This window comes from Myotis davidii, unplaced genomic scaffold, assembly GCF_000327345.1.
Source record: "Myotis davidii unplaced genomic scaffold, ASM32734v1 scaffold208, whole genome shotgun sequence".
Classification (NCBI taxonomy): domain Eukaryota; kingdom Metazoa; phylum Chordata; class Mammalia; order Chiroptera; family Vespertilionidae; genus Myotis; species Myotis davidii.
Window position 1 is genome coordinate 1 of NW_006299706.1, and position 20,353 is coordinate 20,353.

General features: G+C 45.0%; 3 protein-coding genes and 1 long non-coding RNA gene across 4 annotated transcripts in view; 2 read left to right on the plus strand and 2 right to left on the minus strand.

The window, feature by feature from the left end:
- Window positions 1-3,172: 3,172 nt before the first annotated feature.
- LOC102763750 (histone H4) lies at window positions 3,173-4,352 on the minus strand. The gene has a single exon (XM_015571791.1). It carries the CDS (start codon window positions 4,299-4,301, stop codon window positions 3,990-3,992), a length of 312 nt encoding a protein of 103 aa, XP_015427277.1. The 5' UTR covers window positions 4,302-4,352; the 3' UTR covers window positions 3,173-3,989.
- Window positions 4,353-5,987: 1,635 nt separating this feature from the next.
- LOC102764034 (histone H2B type 2-F-like) lies at window positions 5,988-12,647 on the plus strand. The gene is made up of 2 exons (XM_006775591.2): window positions 5,988-6,419; window positions 11,959-12,647. The coding sequence occupies exons 1-2, from the start codon at window positions 6,043-6,045 to the stop codon at window positions 12,059-12,061; spliced, it is 480 nt and encodes a 159-aa protein (XP_006775654.2). The 5' UTR covers window positions 5,988-6,042; the 3' UTR covers window positions 12,062-12,647.
- Window positions 12,648-13,120: 473 nt separating this feature from the next.
- On the plus strand, window positions 13,121-15,957 carry LOC107184975. Its single transcript, XR_001515888.1, has 2 exons — window positions 13,121-13,557; window positions 15,617-15,957. It is a non-coding gene; the product is annotated as an uncharacterized LOC107184975 (long non-coding RNA).
- LOC102764315 (high affinity immunoglobulin gamma Fc receptor I-like) overlaps window positions 15,242-20,353 on the minus strand; it is a 10,372-nt gene continuing 5,260 nt past the window's right edge. The window contains exons 4-6 of the mRNA XM_006775592.2: window positions 17,721-17,966; window positions 16,414-16,698; window positions 15,242-15,663 (exon numbers count right to left, since the gene is read on the minus strand). Of these exons, the coding sequence (XP_006775655.2) occupies window positions 15,482-15,663; window positions 16,414-16,698; window positions 17,721-17,966 (713 nt within the window). The 3' untranslated portion in view covers window positions 15,242-15,481. The remainder of the gene's footprint in view (window positions 15,664-16,413; window positions 16,699-17,720; window positions 17,967-20,353) is intronic.

Here is a 20,353-nt window from a genome sequence, read left to right on the forward strand (position 1 = left end):
GGGGGGGGATCTGGGCACAGACAACACAGCGGGGCAACTGTGGGGGGACAGGGAGAACGTAGCCATCTGCAGGCCAAGCAGCGACTTCAGGAGGAACCTAAATTTGGAGGGGCCCTTTTCTGGTCCTCCTGCCAATTTTTGGTGTTTCTTCTTGATATCTCTTGCTCTTTGAAAAATGAAATAAGTGCCTAGCACTACCCCTCCTTCTGGCTCTGCACTGGGGAGTATACTTTTTTTAAAAAAAAATATATTTTATTGATTTTTTACAGAGAGGAAGGGAGAGAGATAGAGAGCTAGAAACATCGATGGGAGAGAAACATCGATCAGCCGCCTCCTGCACATCTCCCACTGGGGATGTGCCCGCAACCCAGGTACATGCCCTTGACCGAATCGAACTTGGGACCCCTCAGTCCGCAGGCCGACGCTCTATCCACTGAGCCAAACCGGTTTCGGCGGGAGTATACTTTTTAAACGTTCTCCTAGATTGAAGCTCACACTTAGAACCACTAGTTTAGTTGGTGGGCACGTCGTCGTCCCCCACCCCCCCTTCTATTTGATTTCAATTTCAATCTTTAATGTTCTCCAGAGTCAGCGAGGATCAGATATTTTAAATCTACCTTGCTTTTAATGTTAAAAACACACATCAGACAATGGTGATATTTGCAATAGAAATGCTATCACCTGCAACTGAGATTGTAATTTAAATGAAATATCTGGAACACTGAATGCTCTGATTGATTTCTCACCTGGACAGCTTCACAAACGTCATTCTTGCTGCTGACTTCCCCCGGTCCTCCTCCCCCACCCCTTCACTGTGTATCAATAGGATGTCAGACATTGTCTATATTCAGATGTCTTATTCAAAGGCTGACACAAGCCCCACCTCAACAGCCAAGTTCTCCTTCCCACATTCCCAGCAGGCAGTTGCTTGTGTCATTAAGATTCCTATTGTAATTATTGTCTACATTTCTTCACTCTATTTTATTTTTATTGTTGTCTACATTTTTTATCATACTGTTACAAGATTCCAGGACAATAGGAATAGGGAAATTGAGACAGGAAAGTTAAGGCTAAAGAGTATGGGAAATTTGCAGCCAGTTTGTAAATAACAAGCCATTATCTTCCCCAGCCAAAGACACTTGAGAGCAAATGATTAAAAGCCTCCCTAACAAGAGAATGCAGGAATAGAGGGAGAAGGGGAAAGAGGAAAAAAGGGGCAGTTTTACTCCCTAAGCCAATGGTTCTCTGCCGGGGGCCGGTCCATCCTTGTTGCTTGACACAGTCGCTGCAGGGAAGAAACATCTGCACAGCATATGTTGCAAGGTACCTGGCGTATGGCATACTGTTCTTAATATGTTTGCTCCCTCTTTTTTAGCACTTTGTGCTCTATAACTAGAACCACCTCCCTGAGAAAGGTTGTTTCCCCAGGTGGGGATTTTTCCCTGGAGTTAGGGATTAACAGGACTAAGGAAGAAAATCAATCAGTAAAACCCCCTAGTGTTACAGAAATACCATGTACTACTTATGAAGAACTTGGACTAAGACTGTTGGCAATAAATTTGAGACTTGTTGGGCCCACATCCCCAGGGGTCTGCCCACCAGGGAAAGCACCAAAGCCTATACCCCTGGAGACCCACCAATACAGGGCAGTCCCAGAAAAGGCAAGCAGCGAGGCTGGGAGGACATAACCTTTACTGGGTAGGATAATCTCCTTCAGTCACTTCCTTGTAGCTTATCAGTAGAGCAGTGACCTTGGAATAGTCCTTATAATGGAACACAGAGATTAACCTAGACAGGATTAAACTCAACAGGTTAACAAATGCCCTAACCTTTGGAATAGAATTGATAGGATTAAACTCAACAGAACTAGATTAACAAACACCCTAACCTTTGAAATAGAATGACCATTATCTTCCCAGGCCAAGGACATTTGAGAGCAAATGGTTAAAAGCTTCCCTAAGGAAAGAATGCAGAAAGGGAGGGGAAAGGAGAAAGGAAAAAAGGACAGTTTTGCTCCCTAATCAATAAAGCCAACAGTCTCAAGGTTTGGCAACGTAAAATTGCCAGGTGCTTCTCATGAATTCTGGGAAGGCCACAGAAAGTAGAACGAGACCTTGAGAATTTAATCTATACCAGCAGAGGAATTTTGAGACCTACAGACAGGAGGATATAGAACCCCTTGGACTCCCACCCACCTTGCTCTTCAGATTAGCTGAGAGCCTGGAGGTGCTTCATAAGCCAGATGTATAGATTTGCTTCTTTAGTAATGTTTCTTGATTTAATAAACTGGCTTAATCACAATTCAGTCAAGTTCTCTCGTATAAAAGAGAAGTCATTTATATGAGAAGACAAGGATTGAGGTTGGGGAAAGCCCTATCTGACTGAGGGATTGGGGGGGAGACTGATAACACCTCTCTGGTGTCAGAGAGAGATGGCTCTAGCAATACTGAATATGCTGCCATGTGGTATTTAACCATACATAGAAGTATATATGCATGTAGGTATGTATGTATTTTATGTATTCTTTTTCTTTCCCATTCTAATTAGCTCCTAAGGGCCAGTAGACTTGCTGACATCTCCATTGCCAAGCCCCATGTTTTAAACCTAGTTCCCCTTCAAAGTGTTTGACAAGTCAAGTGTAGAGACCAATAAAGCAATAGCTGGCTTTTCTTTTGAGAACTGAGTTTTTTTCCTCTTCACTATATATATGCTAAGTTTAGCTGTAAACTTATGAGCATAGAATACAGAGAAAGCCTTTAGTTGAAAATGCAATAACTGCAAAACTTAGGCTTAAGAATTAGAGGTATGGGCGTACATTTCAATTCAAATCAAGAAAATTTAGAAGCAGTAGTACAGAGAATGACGCTGTATTCTTTACTGTGCTAACATAGAATAAATAGCTTTTGCCTTCTCAGTGATTCAATTGTGCTTTCTTTATTGATGGTGGGTATGTGCCCACAGGCCTCTCATTCTAAGCTACAGGAGTCACATGCCTGAATTGTTACTTGAAGACTTGCTTTCAAGACATTAAGGTTATTAGTTTGCTTTTACAGCATAATGTCTCTGCATCTGTATCTTTACAATATTGTCAGTGAAAAACAGTATCTCCTAGGTCCCTGACAAGTTTTCTTGAATGTAGTACCAAAAAAATGAAAAGCTAAAACATGCAAGGTACAGCAAATCCCCACGAGAGGCCTCTTTATTGAAAAAACAAAACAAAACAGAAAACCAAGAACATTTTCATACGCTGGTTAGACAACTGCCAATTATTTCACAACCGCACTAGTAACATACAGGGTACGGTAAAAGTAGGTTTACAGTTTAGCACACAAGTTTATTCTTGTATTTTTTCTTACTGGATTGATTTCTATACGAACAACTAAGCCCTACCTTCACCCCACCCTGTATTTGGATGATTGATGACTGGATTTAACTTTGCGAGAACTCTTGCTCTTGCACCTTTTCAAGAGAGCAGTGTAGCATCACAAAACACCAGCCTGTGTTCAGGTCCCTAAAGCCACCGGGATTCACTCTCTTCATTGCAGAGGTGGCAAGTGAAGCACCAATTAAAGCGGCTCAAAAATCACCAGGGGGAGGGAACTGCCGTGCAAATTCTGTTAAGTGTATGGCTACCTTCCCACTTTGATCAATTGTAGCGAGAACGTGGGGCAACTTTACCTTGCCGCTTCCCACAGCTGGACCCAGTGACTAAATAACACGCAAAGTAAACAAGTGATTTAACCTGGAGAACAATGTTTGAAATTGAGAAAAAGGAAGAACGAAATTTTAAGGTCTTAGTAAAATGCGGATAGTGCTTCAGGCAGTACTCCCATTCCCCCCTACCCCCCCGACATACACACACCCTTAACCCCAAATAGCAAAGGCAGTTATCCAAACTGCCCGAACGAGTGTTCAGCTCTTCCTAGGACTCTATGGGTGGCCCTAAAAAGGGCCTTTAGGATTGATGCACGTGGGGCCGCAGCAGAGGTCTAACCTCCGAAGCCATACAGGGTGCGGCCCTGCCGCTTCAGGGCGTACACCACGTCCATGGCGGTGACCGTCTTGCGCTTGGCGTGCTCCGTGTAGGTGACGGCGTCCCGGATCACGTTCTCCAGAAACACCTTCAGCACCCCTCGCGTCTCCTCGTAGATGAGGCCCGAGATCCGCTTGACACCCCCACGCCGAGCGAGACGGCGGATGGCGGGCTTGGTGATGCCCTGGATGTTGTCTCTCAGGACTTTGCGGTGACGCTTGGCGCCACCCTTGCCTAAGCCTTTGCCGCCCTTGCCTCTCCCAGACATCGTTACCGGGGTCTGAAAACACAAACCTTGGTCCGGGTGCGCCGAGCTCAGGCCTTAATATACAAGACCATCGGACCAGATTGAAAACCTCAAGCGCGTGGGCGGGAAGCAGCCGAGGTTGTCCCCGCCCCTCCCGTGTCTCTTTCCTACGTGCCCCACCCCCTTCTCCACGCCCCACGCCGCCCTCCAACGGACACCACCTGCCACAGTCCCGAGAGAATTCAGATTCCAAAGCCAGGCTTCCGGATTCCACAGCTGTTTTCGTCGTTTTCTAGTCGTCTGGGCTCCCCCGAGGAGTTAAATTTCGGTGAAGAGGAAAGGTTTCTCTGAGTTAAAATCCTGGTGAACTACCTGGGGGTCGAGCATTTTGCCCAAGGACATCCAGCTGGCCCGCCGCATCCGTGGGGAGCGGGCTTTAAGGAGACGGCTCAAAGGCTCTTTTCAGAGCCGCCCACCTTTAGAAAGGCACCGTATCACCTTCCCACTGAGCCATCTCGCATCGTACACCGGTGTTGTGGGCGGAGGGTGTATTAGTCTTTGTCAGTTAATGTCCTTTGGCCTGCTGACCGGGACTAGACGGAACCGCAGAGGCGAGATTGCTGGTTGACTTCAAGCCTGCAACACCATTCTTGTTACAAGCTTGAAAAGGGGTAGAATCGGCTACCAGCCGTTCACAATATATTCACAGGTGGTTTTACAAATCTGAACACAAATTGGCGGCGACTGTTGAAGGTCATAAGTAATTCCCAATGCTAGCTTTCAACTCGTTCTGGTTCCTGGAGTCGTGCCGGACGTTAGGCAAAATGCTCAATTCCCAGGTAGTTCGCCAGGATTTTAACTCATTTTAAAAAAGGAAGGTGGGGCCTGCCTGCTTCCTCATCAGAGCATGTCGGGCCCCTGTGTCTCACGGTTGTTGTTTTTCCTTAATTGCATTTTGTGGGCTCTATTTTAATTTCTTCTTTAACAATAAACAGCTGGGACCATCCCAAAGACAAGCCATGCACACAGCTGTAGTCATGTATCTGCAAAGCATCGAATTAAATGCACGCTTTTGTCGCGTCAAAAAAAAAAGAGTGGGGGGTTAAGAGACATTGTGCGGAGTCCTGAGATGTGAAAGATCCCGAGGACTGGCGGGAGTAGAGGCAAGTTTTCTTTAAAAAATTAGGAACTCTTTTCCTTGCTTTGTATTTGAAAACTACATAAATCCCATTTCTAATTCAGTATTTTCACTGCATAACACAGGTGGCGTAAACCGGAATGGGAATGTCTGGGGAATACGGGGGCGGGGGGGAGGGCAGTTCCAATGTGAGCTAAGGTATTGTTCCAAAAATCAAAACCGATTTCCACAAAGCACAGGACGAAACGATGGAAAAATAAGAGAAAGTTTAACTTGTATTTAGCTGGCGCTGCAAATCTCTTCCACACACGACTACAAGAAAAGGGAAAAGCAACAGCAAAACAGATCCCAAACTGGAAACTAGCGCTCGATACAATTTCCTGGTTAGGTGAAGTAGGACATTTTGATTGGCTCGCAAGGCTTTAGTTCTAATGACCACTGAGGGAGCGTGAGCAGCGTCTTATTCACAAGGGCTCTGCCTCTATGACGTCACTGTTGGAAATTAACCAATGAAAACGCAATACTGTTCGAGTCTCATTTGCATATCGGCCCTATAAGTAGCTCCCAACCAAGTCGCTGGTAATCGCGGTTGGTTCAATTCGTGAGAGGTTTCTCCTTCCGAAGATGCCGGACCCAGCGAAGTCTGCTCCTGCTCCCAAGAAGGGCTCCAAGAAGGCTGTGACCAAAGTGCAGAAGAAGGATGGCAAGAAGCGCAAGCGCAGCCGCAAGGAGAGCTACTCCGTGTACGTGTACAAGGTGCTGAAGCAAGTTCATCCGGACACCGGCATCTCGTCCAAGGCCATGGGCATCATGAACTCCTTCGTCAACGACATCTTCGAGCGCATCGCGGGCGAGGCGTCGCGCCTGGCGCATTACAACAAGCGCTCCACCATCACGTCCCGGGAGATCCAGACGGCTGTGCGCCTGCTGCTGCCCGGCGAGCTGGCCAAGCACGCGGTGTCTGAAGGCACCAAGGCCGTCACCAAGTACACCAGCTCCAAGTAAGAACGCACAGGAGACGCGATAGAACAACCACTTTACCCCAAAGGCTCTTTTCAGAGCCACTTCAGTTGTTGGAGAAGCAGCTGTAAGCACTTGTTGCGAGGCTGGTAAGCTTCTGGTTGCCTGGAGCGGGGAGGTCCTACGGTCACGTGTGTATTGGGGCCTAGGGCTAGGTTGGGGCCGTAGGTTACCACGAACCTTCTGAGGCTCTCCTGTAACTGGCGGGACCCTGCGTGGTAACAGGTTTACCTTTTACCGACCCTATTTCCATGGTTCTCGATGGGTGCTTAAGTACACAAGGCACGGAGTAGGTTTTTTTCCTTTTCCCCTAAGTGTGTTTTGACATAAGCTTGCTGGGTCTTACTCTCTCGAGCCTTTATGGGCAGAAAGATTTACTCCACGGGTTTTTATTCTAGCTACTAGTTGTCTTTAGCTCGTTTTATCCAATAAAACCATATTCTCTAGTTTATTGGCCTACAAAGTAAGTCTGCACTTGGCTATCTCCCACTTTCCTGTCCTGTAACTCAACCTGCCAGAAGCCGGTCCATCCTTGCTGCTTGACATAGTCGCTGCAGGAAAGAGACATCTGCACAGCGTATGTTCCAAGGGACCTGGCGTATTATATGGCATACTGTTCTTAATATGTTTGCTCCCTTTCTTGGCGCTGTGTGTTTTAACCAAGGTCACCTCTTCGAGAAAGGTTGTTTCCCCAGGTGAGGATTTTTCCCTGGAGTTAGGGAGGGAATAAGACCCCTTAACTAAGTGCCAGGCGGGTAGTTAATCACTTTACGAACAATCACGATTAAGCTACATAATCTTCACTCCCTGGAATGGAGATAAGAAACGCCCTAACCTTTGGAATAGAAGTTGACAGGATTAAAACCAGCTGGTATAAATACAGATGTAATAAGACAATAAAACACAGAACCTGGCTGGAGAACCAACTATGCTGATCAACTGAACTGCCTCCATGTCATTCATTCTTCGCCGACTCTATCCACACCTATGAGTAACCCCTGGACCTGCTGGGGCTGGACCCCAACATCAACCAGCCATTTTGTCCCCCATTCCATGGGACATTGGGCAATTAGCCAGAGATTGCTTGCCAGCACTTGAGAGGGGGATACTGTTAGCATCTAGTGAGGTGGTTCTCCACCTTGGCTGCACATTAGAGTCACCTGGGAATCTTTTTAGAATCCTCATTTGTGGGCCTCATCCTCCAGAAATTTCTTTGTTATGGGGTGAGGCCACAACATTAGTAACAAAGACACAATTTCCGGAGGATGAGGCCCAGAAATGAGGATTTTAAAAAGATTCCCAGGTGATTCTAATGTGCAGCCAAGGTGGAGAACCACTGATCTAGTGGGTGCTAGCATCTAGTTACCAGGGAGCAGCCTCATAACCAATAATCACCTGGCCCAAAATGTCGCCTCTTCTGCGTAGTGAGAGAAACCACAGACCAAACAACCTTCAGGGCATTTATTTAATCCTTATTTCCGTCAAACCTTTCCTCACTACCCAACCAATATTGCTCTTAGTGGAAGCTGAGCAGTAAACAGACTTGGACACCTCCACAGGAAAATTGTCTTTTCTGCAACAAACTTTCCTGGTTTCTAAGAACCACTTTGGTGAGATCTTTCCAGGTGACGTTCCTAAATTTCCTGGGGAGGTGGTTTTTAGTGCTCTCAGGTGTTCTGTGTTTTTGTGTGTGTGTGTGTTTAACATTATTTTATTTCAGAAAGGAAGGGAAAGGGGGAGAGAACATCAATGATGAAAGGACCATTGATTGGCTGCCTCCTGCACAAACCACGCTAGGATTGAGCCCAAATGTGCCCTTGACCGGAATTGAACCCAGGACCCTTCAGTCCGCAGGCTTTCTATCCACTGAGCCAAACCAGCTAGGATTTATTCTTAATAGCCTTTGGGGGAATGAATACAAAAGTCGAGTTTTAACATGTGAGGTGAGTATTTAAGGACCTCTCTGTTCAAAACCTGCATAACAATAATTCAAGACTAATCATGACAAAGGCTGGTGGATGTTTTACCAAATAAAATATATCTTTGAGGCAAAAGGAAAATCTGTTTCCAATTCACTTGAATCAGGCTTTTGAAATTAAGCCATTCTTGATCAATTTGGGGGAGTTTACATAACTTTCTGCTTTAAATGAATTCTATCATTAGAGGAGTTCAAACTTATATCTAGTTAAAACTTGTATAAATTGGGCCATAATATTATATTTTTCACTGATAAATCACATTCTCAGTGAGTCATCTTTCCCCGGCCAGTACCAGACCACAAGAAGCAAGGGCAAGATGACTACACTGAGAATCTAAAATCTCCAGTGAAAGAAGTCATATACAGCACATTTCATGGTAGGAAATTTTACTCAATAAGTGAGGAAATTAGCTTCTAATCGTCTTTAACCCATCTTACCGAATAAAGCCACATGCTTTATTGGTTTGTCCTCTACCCAGTGAAGCTATCAAATAATCTATCTGGTCTCCTCAGCTAGGACCCTGAAGTCCAGGGCTCTGCTCCCTTCTCCTTGAGGAATAGGGAAATGGTTTCTCAAGGTCTTCTGAAATGTTACAGTATTGTCAATTTGCTCACCTAATCAAAAGCTATCATTAATTATCCATTAGGATTAAACCCCAATTCCTTATCCTGAGTCCTGAAACTATAAAGGCCATCTGGCCAAAACTTAAACTTCTTCAATTATTCATTTTCACCAGTGTTATACTTGATAACATCCTAAATTTCTCTTCCTTTGTGCTTCTGTTATATCATTCTTCTGTTATCGTATTCTCAGTTGTTTTCTAGACTATTCAAGCCCTGCCAACCTGCTGAAATCTTTGAAACCTTACTGAAATCTCACTCTGGCCGTGACCAGGTGGCTCCGTTGGTTGGCGTGTCGCCCCGCACACCAAAAGGTTGAGGGTTTGATCCTCTGGTCGGGATGCATATTGTAGGCAACCCATCGATGTTTCTCTTGGAAAGCATATCCTTGGGTGCGGATTAAAAACATACCTCTTACTCTAATAAGCCTTCCCATCCATTCTACTTCACAAGGAAGTCTTTCTCCTTTTCTCTTAAGGTTTTGTTCCTTGCACAATGATTTCATAATCGTGCAGCTTTGTGAACTGTGCAGCCTTCTTCCTTACCTTCTTTTTCATTGTTTTTAAATTTTCTATTGTTTGTGGTGTGGGTTTTTTGAGGTGCTTTTGTTTTGTCTTTTGTACTTGGGATCTTCCACAAAGGCTATCCGAGTGCCTGTTGGGCATTGTCCCATGCACTAAAAGGTTGCCTGTTTCAGGTTTCGGGTTCCATGCCTGGTTGGGGCTCCTGCAGGAGGCAGCAGATCCATGTTTTGCTTTCACCTTGATGTTTATCTCTTCTCTCTCTCCCTCTACTTTCCTCTCTCTTAAAAGGGGGGAGGGGGAGAAGAGATAAACAAGCTTCTCAGTGAAAGTTTGTTGACTGATAGCCCAAACCAAATTGATCTGAGGGTGGTAGGTTCAAGTACGACAATATACCAGTATCCTCAGACTGCAAGGTCCCATTAAATGCTGAGCCTATAAGGATGGATTCAAACAACTTTCACCACAGATATAATGATAATTTTCAGAACACAAGAGTTAAGGAGAAAACACCCAGAGAAAATTCTTAGAAATAGGAATCAAATTTATATCAGATTTCTCATTTGGGGACACTGTATATAAGCAGATAATGAAACAATGTTTTTTTAAAATCTAGGGGAAATAATTTTGAAACTAAATTTCTATATCTAATAAAACTATCATCTAAGTGTAGGTAGCACTTAAAACCCTTATGGAAGGATTTCTGGAGTTATACTCCAGCAAGAATAAGAAAAGATTCGGCCCAGCCAGTAATTCTGCCCAGAGAGGATGAAGAGAAATAAACTAGTAAAATTTACATTATATTATAAAGTCTAGGGGAAATAATTTTGAGACTAAATTTCTATATCTAATAAAACTATCATCTAAGTGTAGGTAGCACTTAAAACCCTTATGGAAGGATTTCTGGAGTTATACTCCAGCAAGAATAAGAAAAGATTCGGCCCAGCCAGTAATTCTGCCCAGAGAGGATGAAGAGAAATAAACTAGTAAAATTTACATTATATTATATTCAGAAAGAGAATATACATATATTACTCTAGAAGTTCTTAGAAAAGCATAGGTTTTAGTATACATAAAAATATATATGTATATGTATAAAAAGCACTAGAAGAAGGATATTCAAATTCCCCAAAGCAGCAATTCAGTAAGGAGTAATCATAAATTGTTTGCACTTAACTTAGACATCTACATGCATATACTCACATGAATTGTACATACAAAGACTTTTAATCATAATGGTGATTGTTAACATAGATACACCTTTCTCAGGGATTATTAGGTCAAGTCAACTAAAATTGTTGAGGATATAGAGGATTTGAAGAATGTAATTAGCAAGATTAATCATAACCATATTTAAAATAGAAAAAAAAATACATTATTTTGAAATTCACAGGGAATACTGGTGGAAACTGACCATGTGGGAAATGAAAAATGACAACAAGTGTTGAAAAAGCTGAAACCATGCAAGACATATTTACTAATCATAATGTAATGAAATAATTGAAAATGTTCTCCTTGACCTATACTATCTGGGAGAAACATGAGTTAAAGAAGATATCAAAATAAAATTAAATACTTTTTAGAATTAAAGCACTATATATTAAAACCTATATGAAGAGATCAGAGGAAAATCATAGCTTTAAAATATAATTATGAGAAAATAGAACTATTAAAAGTAATGAATTAAGCTTTTAATTTAAAAGCTGATAAAGGAACAACAAAACCTGAGGAAAGTAGGAGAAATGAATTAAGAAAGAAGCAGAAATCAATAAAATAGATCATACTTTCCCATGCTCCTAAAATAGAATTAAGCAATTAAACCAAAATCTGGTTCTTTAAAAAGAAAATTAAAGGGTTAATCCTTCGGTTAATTGAGTACTGAAAGAGAAACATTACAGCAGCATTAGATATAGAAAATACTGAAACTGTATATTTTGATATATTTGCAAATATAAACAAAATACTTAAAATACAAATGATCAAATTTGCCTTAAGGAAAACAGACTGTCTGAATAAAATATAGCTATAGGAGAAACTGAAAAGATAGGCAAATATCTCCCCTTAATCCTGGCCGAGTGGCTCATTGGCTGGAGTGTCCTCCAATGCACCAATTGAACCAGCGATTCCTGGTCAGGGCCCATACCTGGTTGCAGGCTTGATCCCCAGTTGGGGCGCCTACGAAAGGCAACCAATCAATGTTTCTCTCTCACTTTGATGTTTCCTTCTCTCTCTCTCTTTCAGCATGTCCCCACGTGAGGATTAAATAATACTTTTTTAAAAAAGCACCAGACCTTAAGGGGAGAGACAATATTTATATTATATAAACTGGTCAAGATGATAAAAGATGTCATAGGTCACAATATGCAAACCTGTTGTAAATGCCTATTTCTTCTTTTCAAGGCTTTATTCTGCCCTTCCCGAAGAAGTGGGCCTCAAAGTCACAGCCAGACTCCAGATGATTGCTGTTTCCCTGGGGATCATGTCAGTGCTTCCTCAAAACTAAATTATCTTATCGGAGAAGACATTGGGGAAATGTATTTCTCCAGAATGTGTAAGCCAATTCTTTCTAGTGGTTCTTAGAGACTTTATACCTCCATTAACTCACGTAACATGTTTGGGAATCTCTCCCGTTAGCCTATGCTCCCTCTCCACAATTTATTTCCTATCCTCTCTAAGGGTTAAAGGGTAGTAAGTGCTTAGTGTGATATGGAGATGAAGGGGAAGGCATGAAGATGAGCTGCTTACTTACCCTTTGGGGGTTTTGACCCCATATTTAAAAACAAAGCAAGGAGTGAGGAATACAGGAAGCGCAGCAAACACTTTATTGGCTACCATTTTACTGCTAATGTGCATTAGCAAAGTCTGTACCTAAAAGACAGCCCAGATTTTCAACTTCCAGCATTTTTTTTTTTTAACATCTTGCCAAAGCTTAATATACAGTTCTCTTAGGGTCTTCTCTTAGGAATCCCACTTTGGGGATTCCTCCTGGGGCTAAGAACCCAATGGGCTCTTGTAGAAGCACCGGTGGTCATAGAATGAGTTTTAGGGCTCTCCCTAGAGGGTCTGGAACATGGGAAACAAATCCTCTTCCCACCCCTTACCCTCCCCTGACCCGCCCTCCTCATAACCAGTTGCCTGTTCTCCATAACGGTCTACTCTGGGGTGTGGTACTTAGGACTGGGCGCCCTGGGGAGGGGACCCAAGAGCCTCTCCAATGAAGCCGTGGTAGGTCCAACAGACCCTGGTAAGCCCTGGCAAGCCCTGCTAAATCTGACAGCTCAGAAAGAACTCACCTCCTTCCCCCAAACCCAAACCCACCCTCCTCCTCCCTCCTGGTTGCGCCAGTCAGTCCCCTCCAGGGTCCTGTCCTCAGTCCTGGGACCTCTTGTCGTCGGGATAAAATGGGCCTTGGGCCCCTGAGGGTGCAGGCCCGGGGTTCCCCGATGCATTTCGGAGCAGACCTTGCAGAGCCTGGAGGCTCCCTGCACGGGGGCCTGCTGCTTCCGGCAGCCGAGTCCCTTCCCGGCTCCGAGGGCGGAAAAACAGCAGGAAGGCGGTCGGTACTTAACCGCCATCTCGCTCTCTCCCTGCCGCCTCTTTGTCGGGTCACTCCCCGGGCCCGTCCGAGGGCCCGCGCCCTCCCCTTCCTGCGATCACCAGGCCGGGGTTCCGCGGAGTCCGGGCGGGCGGAGCGCTCAGCCCGCGCGCTCCCTGCCTCCCAGCAGCCCCCGCGCGCGGGGCGGCGGCCGAGGCTGCAGCCTCTACAGGCGGCCGCGGGGTGGCGCTGCCGCCGGGTCGGTGAGGAGGCAGAGCGGGCCGGCCCTACCCACTTTCTATCCCCCAGTCGCCTCCACCCTTCCCACCCACCTCCGGCCCTGGCCTAGGGAGGGGGTTTCAGCTCCGCGGCCCCGAGGCTGCAGCCGTTGCCTTTGGCTTCCCGCGATGCTTCCTTCCTCCCGCTGCGGAGCCAGCGTCTCACACCGGCGCCCCCGGCGAGAAGTGGGGCCCGCTCACCGGGGGGTGCTCTTTTCCGTACCGGGGGCCTCGGACACGCACTTTTTTGCTTTCCTCTGCCTGCCCTGCTGATGCCCCGCCAACGCCCTAGAAGCTGCGGCAGCAGCAGGTCTAGGGCCCTCTCCCTGGAATTCTCCTCCCCGTGAGGGTGCCGCGCGCTGCCTCCGTGTGACTGTCACTTCCGGCGCCACTTCGCAGTTCCTCGGGCTGGTCTTCTGCACACAGTCCCTGCGGTGTCTGCAGGCCTCTTTCCTGCGATTCTCATTTCTGTTTCTCTGGTCCACAAGACAAAAGCTTCCGTGCAATCAATGAAACCTCAGCTATCATATATGGCCATATCCTTTAATAAAAATGTCGGAGTCGTTGGGCTTCTATGGAGATGATAATTCTCGCACATTTTTTCTGAAAGTGAAGGGGAGAGGACATTCTCGTTGTCCACAGGCGAGGGAAGCAGGGGACCCAGCTGTTCTTCCATCCACTTCCCGTCCCAAGCTGCTCGAAGGTGCTGCCAGGTGGTGGGTGTTGGAGGTGAGCCTTGTCCCGTGGAGCCAGACCAGAGGCGAGGCAGGAATGTGTCCTTGTTTGGCTGATAGGCTACATTTTTTTCAACCAAATAATTTAGAATTATGTTGCTAGGTTTGTTTATACCCTTTTGTGTGTGTGTGTGTTTCTGAGCTTTAGTTAAGTCATATTCACATATTTCAGTTTTATCTCAGCTGTGCTGTGGAGTAGCAGGGAAACATCTTATATCCAAAACTAGAGCCCAAGTGAGAGAGCAGCATATCTTAATTTTAGAGAGAGGAAGGGAGAGGGCAGAGGCTTGAGAGAAACATCAGTGTGAGATCGGTTGCCTCGCGCCCGGAGATTGAACCCACAAGCTAGGTGTGGGCTCTGACAGAGAATCAAACTAGCAACCGTCCGGTGCCCAGGATGACACTCCGACCAACTGAGCCACACTGGCCATGGTCAGAGCAGTGTATCTTGAAGCTAGTTCATACTCATCCAGAAAATCAGGAAGATAAAGTAAATCTGGGGGGTAAGAATTGGGACTTGATGATGTCACTGGCCCTCCCTACTTGAAGCTTCTCCTTGCAGTGCCAAGCTTGGAGCTCTGCATTTAATTTATTAGGAAAAGCAGCCGCTACATTCTGCTTTTCCATAGCGCAGGGAATGAGGACAGACAAGCAAGAACCCTGGTTATCTCTGGACATGGAGGTTATGAGAAAGCCTCAAATGAAAAGGCAAAAACAATGCGCCCATTTCTCATGAGTTACTCCCTCATATCCCTGTAAGATGTATGGACACCTTCCCCGCTGGTGCGCTAAAGAAGAAAAGGTAACAAGTAGCCATCCTGAGCCCCACAGAGATGTGAGTTCTCATTTCCACAGTCTCTCAGAAGTCATTTGCAAGTTATGTTTCCTTTTTGGTCTACTATTCCTGCTTGTATCCCTCATATCCTCTCTCTCTCTCTCATTTTGTCTCTTTCTGGCTTAATCTCTTGTACATGTGCAAAAGACTTACCTTTTCACCCTGTCCCCAGGAATATTGCTCAAAATACTTAATAGGATAATTGGGTTAGACTTGACTTCTAGTTTTTAAAGATTGCTTTAGAGGAGGTCTCACATCAAATCATCCGATTATAAAATTTCCGAGTTTATCATCATTGAAGTCAGCTCATTTATTTGCTTTATTTAAGAGTTAGGTGCCATGGGACTCACAGTTCTAGTGTCTTTTAACTTTTGGAGGTTGTGCCCCAATGGTCACACAAAGAGGAAGAGGTAGGGATTGCCTTGATTTATGGGCACCCACTGAGCTGCTGCTGCTGCTGCTCCTGGAGCTTCTGGAATGCCCTTTCTTGCAGCTGTTCTTGTTCCCGCTGTTTCAGCTCTTCTTCTAAATGTCTATCTTCTCAACAATAAGTTACCTTCTTCCCATAACCGGAGTCCAAAGGAATTTCTAAAATCCACGTTTTGTTCCTTTGCAGGTTCTTATGTATTAGCACACACAAAACAGTGTTCACCAAAAATATTATTCCCATTAACAGATAGAACAGACCATGAAACCAGACAGAAGTTGGTGACTGGAGGAGGCCTGTAAAAGAAAATGACAAAGAAAAAATGCCATTCAGGAACCAGAGGGATCTGACTGAGTTATGTGGAAGACAAGGCTGGCTGAGACCTGCTATGCCTGTCCCCCGGGGAGACACTGATCATTTCAGGGGCAGGAAGGAGCTGGAGGTGGCTCCAGCTGGGCTACATGGCGTTCGGACAAGGGGCAGGCTCCTCATAAGACCTGAACTGCCAGGGCCCTGTCAGTGGACAGAGACAACTGCTATTTCTATATAATGCTTGAAATGAATTTGGATTGAAGATAAACATTTTCCCCCCAAGGAGTTTTTCTTCTGGAGCTCACAATCCCTTCACCTCAAAAGATATAGACATTTGGGAATTTATGTGCAATCCACAAAATCCCCAGCCGCCAACCTACCATGTGAGCTCCTTCAAGTAAGAACTGTACTCCAAAACCTGTGACAGTAGATAGGAGGAACTCTATATATTGCTGATTCGATTGTCAGGGAGAGAGAGGGAGAGAAAAAGGAGGCAGAGAGAGAAAGAAAGAGAAAATATAGGAGAGAAAAGAAAGAAGGAAATAAACAGAGAGGGGAGGGGAGGGGTTGCAATGATGTCTATAAGGAGAACAGTAAAGTTTTGACTCAAGGGTGGAAAGGCCTGTTCATAGGTTTGTCCTGTCCGGGCCATGAGTCCCCTGAAACAGACCTCAGTCCCGTAGGAGAAAAGGAAGCATCTTTTGTGCCTGTCAGTTCCCATCGTTCTCACTCACCAAGCACTTGAAGTTCCAACTCAGGGCTGTGCTTGATGAGATTTCCATCTTCTGTGGCAGCCTCACACCAGTAGGACCCGGCGTCTTCTCTGTTCGCAGTCGGTATCTGGTAGTCAGGAGACGTGGTCCTGTTCACCAAGGTCTTATTTGCCACATAGAAGGAGAAGTAGAGCTGCACCGGAGGGCTGGGTGGGAGCACCCTCGTTTCACAGCTCAGCTTGACTGGATCCCCCTCTAGGAGGGAGGATGGAGGCGATGCTCTCAGCACGGGGGCTGGAAATAGCTCTAAAGAAAACGTTGACAGTTACCTGACTCGGAGTCAAGGTTCTTTTTGCAGAAGATACACCCCCTCCTTTGGGAACCTGTCCCTGGAGAGTGCATCCATCAAACATAATTTTTCCCACTTCCAGCAGAGAGACATTTTGGGGGTTTCCTCATAGATATAGTGACCAGCTTGCTCACATCCTACTGGGGGAAACACTCTACATGACTCATGCTTCCCTGACTGTTACTTATTGTGGACACACCCACACACTAGCCAGTTCCGTATCTCAAATGATCATCTAGGACAGTGGTTAGCAAACTGCGGCCCCTTGAGTGTGGCTCTTCCACAAAATACCACGGGCGGGCGCGCACGGACAGTGCAATTGAAACTTCGTGGCCACACTGACGGGGCCAAAGAGCCGCATGTGGCTCACGCGCCGCGGTTTGCCGACCACGGAGGACAATAATTTCTTGCCCTTTTTTTTTTTTTTTCTCAGACAGTGGTTATGAGTACTGAGATGAAAGGCCATTAAAGAGTCACAACAAAGGCCACAGGTAACTGGAACAGGAAGCTGATTCGTTAGCAGAGGTTCAGAAAGAAGTGGAACCAGAGAGGCCGTTTTCCCTGAGAGAGAGATGGAAAGTATAACTGAGTCCCAATGTCTTCCTGGCCTCTGTTTCTTACGGAGCTTTTATGAGATTCCATGGGTGATTTTCTAATAACTCCCTACCTACCTTGAGTGAGTCTCTATTCCTTACAACTAAAATAAAATTGATGAAATGGTTCCTCACTATGCCCTGGCCTTGACATTAGCTCCTGGGATTATTAAAGCGGCCCCGTGGTATGCTGGAAAGAGCAATGGCCTAGGACCCAGGAAACCTCAGTTCTGGTCCCCACCCAGCCACTGGTCGTCTTGTGGCCTCTAGGTAAGGCAGTTTACCTCCCTGGAGCTCGGTTTCTTCACCTGCAAATTACAGGGATGATTGATGATGGTTTCACTGGTCCTTAAAACTATAGATCTGTGATTATTCATGTACCATACCTTTCACAGTGATCGATACTCCTGCTGATGTGAAGTGCTTGTTTCCCGTGCAGTGATAGATGCCATTGTGACTCAGGTTGGTTTTCGGAATGGTGACTTCAGGATTCTCATAAGAAAACTGAAAGGTCTTGCTATTGTGGTAGAAAAGCACATTGTACACCTTCTTATTGTTCCATCCATGACACCTCAAGGCCAGAGGTTTTCCTTCAACGACGACTCTGCTAGAGACCTGGAGTAGGAGCCAATCTGGAAAATGTGGACCCAACATTTACATATTCCGTCGCAGAGGTTTCTCCTTGAACATTCCAACCTACAGCCCTGCTGAATCGGAAGCCTATCTCCTCTTCCTCAAATATCTTTAGCTTTGCTGGGAAGAAAAGTAATCTTTACCTGCAGCCCTGTACACAGCCCCTGCTCTCTCCCCTTTTCAGATCTTAGAAGTTGGTTGGGACAGATACAGTTTATCCTACGTGGTAGGCAGTGTTCTAAAATGACCCCAACAAGTCACACCCTTATATAATCCCCTCGAGAGTGGGTGGAACCTATAACTTGTTTCCAGAACCAGAATCTGACAAAGATTATGGGTTGTCACTCCCATGACGATGTTACATTATCTAAGACTCCATCTCGGCTGTCTGGACAAAGAGACTCCTGCTGGCATGCTGTGAGCAGGCCTATGAGAGGCCTGTGGCAGGGGGGCTCCAGCTGACAGCCAGCAAAAAGGTGGGACTTTAGACATCTATCATCTATCTCCCTCCCTCAAAAAAAAAAAGGGGGGGGGCGGGGGCAGGGACTTCAGTCTTAAAACCACAAGGAACTACAGTGGGGTCTTGACTTATGAGTGTCCCGACTAACGAGTTTTTTGAGATACCAGCTGTCTCTCCGCCGATTTTTTGCATTGAGTTTTTAGAGTAATTTGAGTTAACGAGCTCCTTAACGAGCTCGGTCTCAGAATGAATTAAACTAGTAAACTCTACACATAACCAAAAATGCCTCCTTTACTTTTTCCTTCCCTGGGCAGTGGGTCTGGCTAAGTGAGAATGAGGTTCTTAAAGGACAAAAGTGGAGAAGAGACAGTAGTGCTTGTCCCTCCTCTAGAACTTATCCAAGAATGGAAGACAGGCATTCAGTGCTACGTGTAGCATGATTTCAGTCTCGGATGCTGCCATAAGTTGCTTCCAAATGTAATGAATACTCTTTTCTCCCTATTCCTGTTCTCAACCAAGAGGTGCTCAAAGACTGCACTACCCAGACACAGGCACCTTTGCTTTATACATCCACAAACAATGGGAAATTTTAACCTCCATCAGGAACTGTCCAAGATACAAAATACTAGTGATGATATAAAAGATTTGAATGAAATCAGTAGACTTAATTTCAGAGATTTACACAGAATGCTGTACCTTAGAGAAAATGCACATACTTCCCAAATACACGTGCATCAGTTATACAAGTTGAGCACATATCAGGCTACAAAGCAATTTTCAACAAATACCAGGGAACTGATATACTTAACACAAATTCTGACCAAAATACCATAAAAGTAGAAATCAATAACAAAAACACCCTCCAAACACACTTCTAAATAAATCATGGATCAAAGAAAGAAGAAAGTTATAAATGAAATTTAAAATATTTAGCCTTAAAAGTTAACAAGAGTATTACATATTAAAAATTGGGGGATGCAGCTTTTAGCAGACATTTCTATTCAAAAACCCTTCTCTCACCTGACCGGCATGGCTCAGTGGTTGAGGCTGACCTGTGAACCAGTAGGTCACGGTTAAATTCCCAGTCATGGCACAAGCCCTGGTTGTAAGTTTGACCCCCAGTGTGGAGCATGCAGGAGGCAGTCCATCGATGATTCTCTCTCATCATTGATGTTTCTATCTCCCTCTTCCTTCCTCTCTGAACTCAATAAAAATATATATATATTTAAAAAAATAAAAAACACCTTCTTCGTATGACTTGGGACAAATCACTTAATTTCTTTTTACTTTGGTTTTATTATTACCAGTGTCACAGAGATCACTAAGGATTATACTGTAAACACTAGAGGCATGGTGCACAAAATTCATGCACAGAGGGGGGGGTGTCGGGGTCTTGACTTATGAGTGTCCCGACTAACGAGTTTTTGGAGATACCAGCTGTCTCTCCGCCGATTTTTTGCATTGAGTTGACAGAGTAATTTGAGTTAACGAGCTCAGTCTCAGAACGAATTAAACTCAGAATTAAACTCATAAGTCAAGGCCCCACTGTACATTCTGCCAATGACCATGTGAGCTTGGAAGAACTGCAGGAAGGACCACAGCCCAGTCAACACCCAATGGTGCCTCAGGAGAACACCGAGCTAGGATGTACAGACACTCCTCTCCAATGGGGAGATCATTAACGTATGGTGTTTTAAGCTAAGTGTTTTGTTATGTAGCAACAGAAAACTGATACACACTAATTCCTGACTGATTCGTTAATGGGATCATACATGCTAAGACCAAACTCACAAAATGGCAAACACATCCAGATGTATTTATGCTTCTAAATTGATAGAAATATTCACATATGTGCAGGTCAGTGATATAGCTGATAAAAACAAGCTCCAAGTCAAATGGGCCCTCACTTTTTTTTTCTTTTGCGGG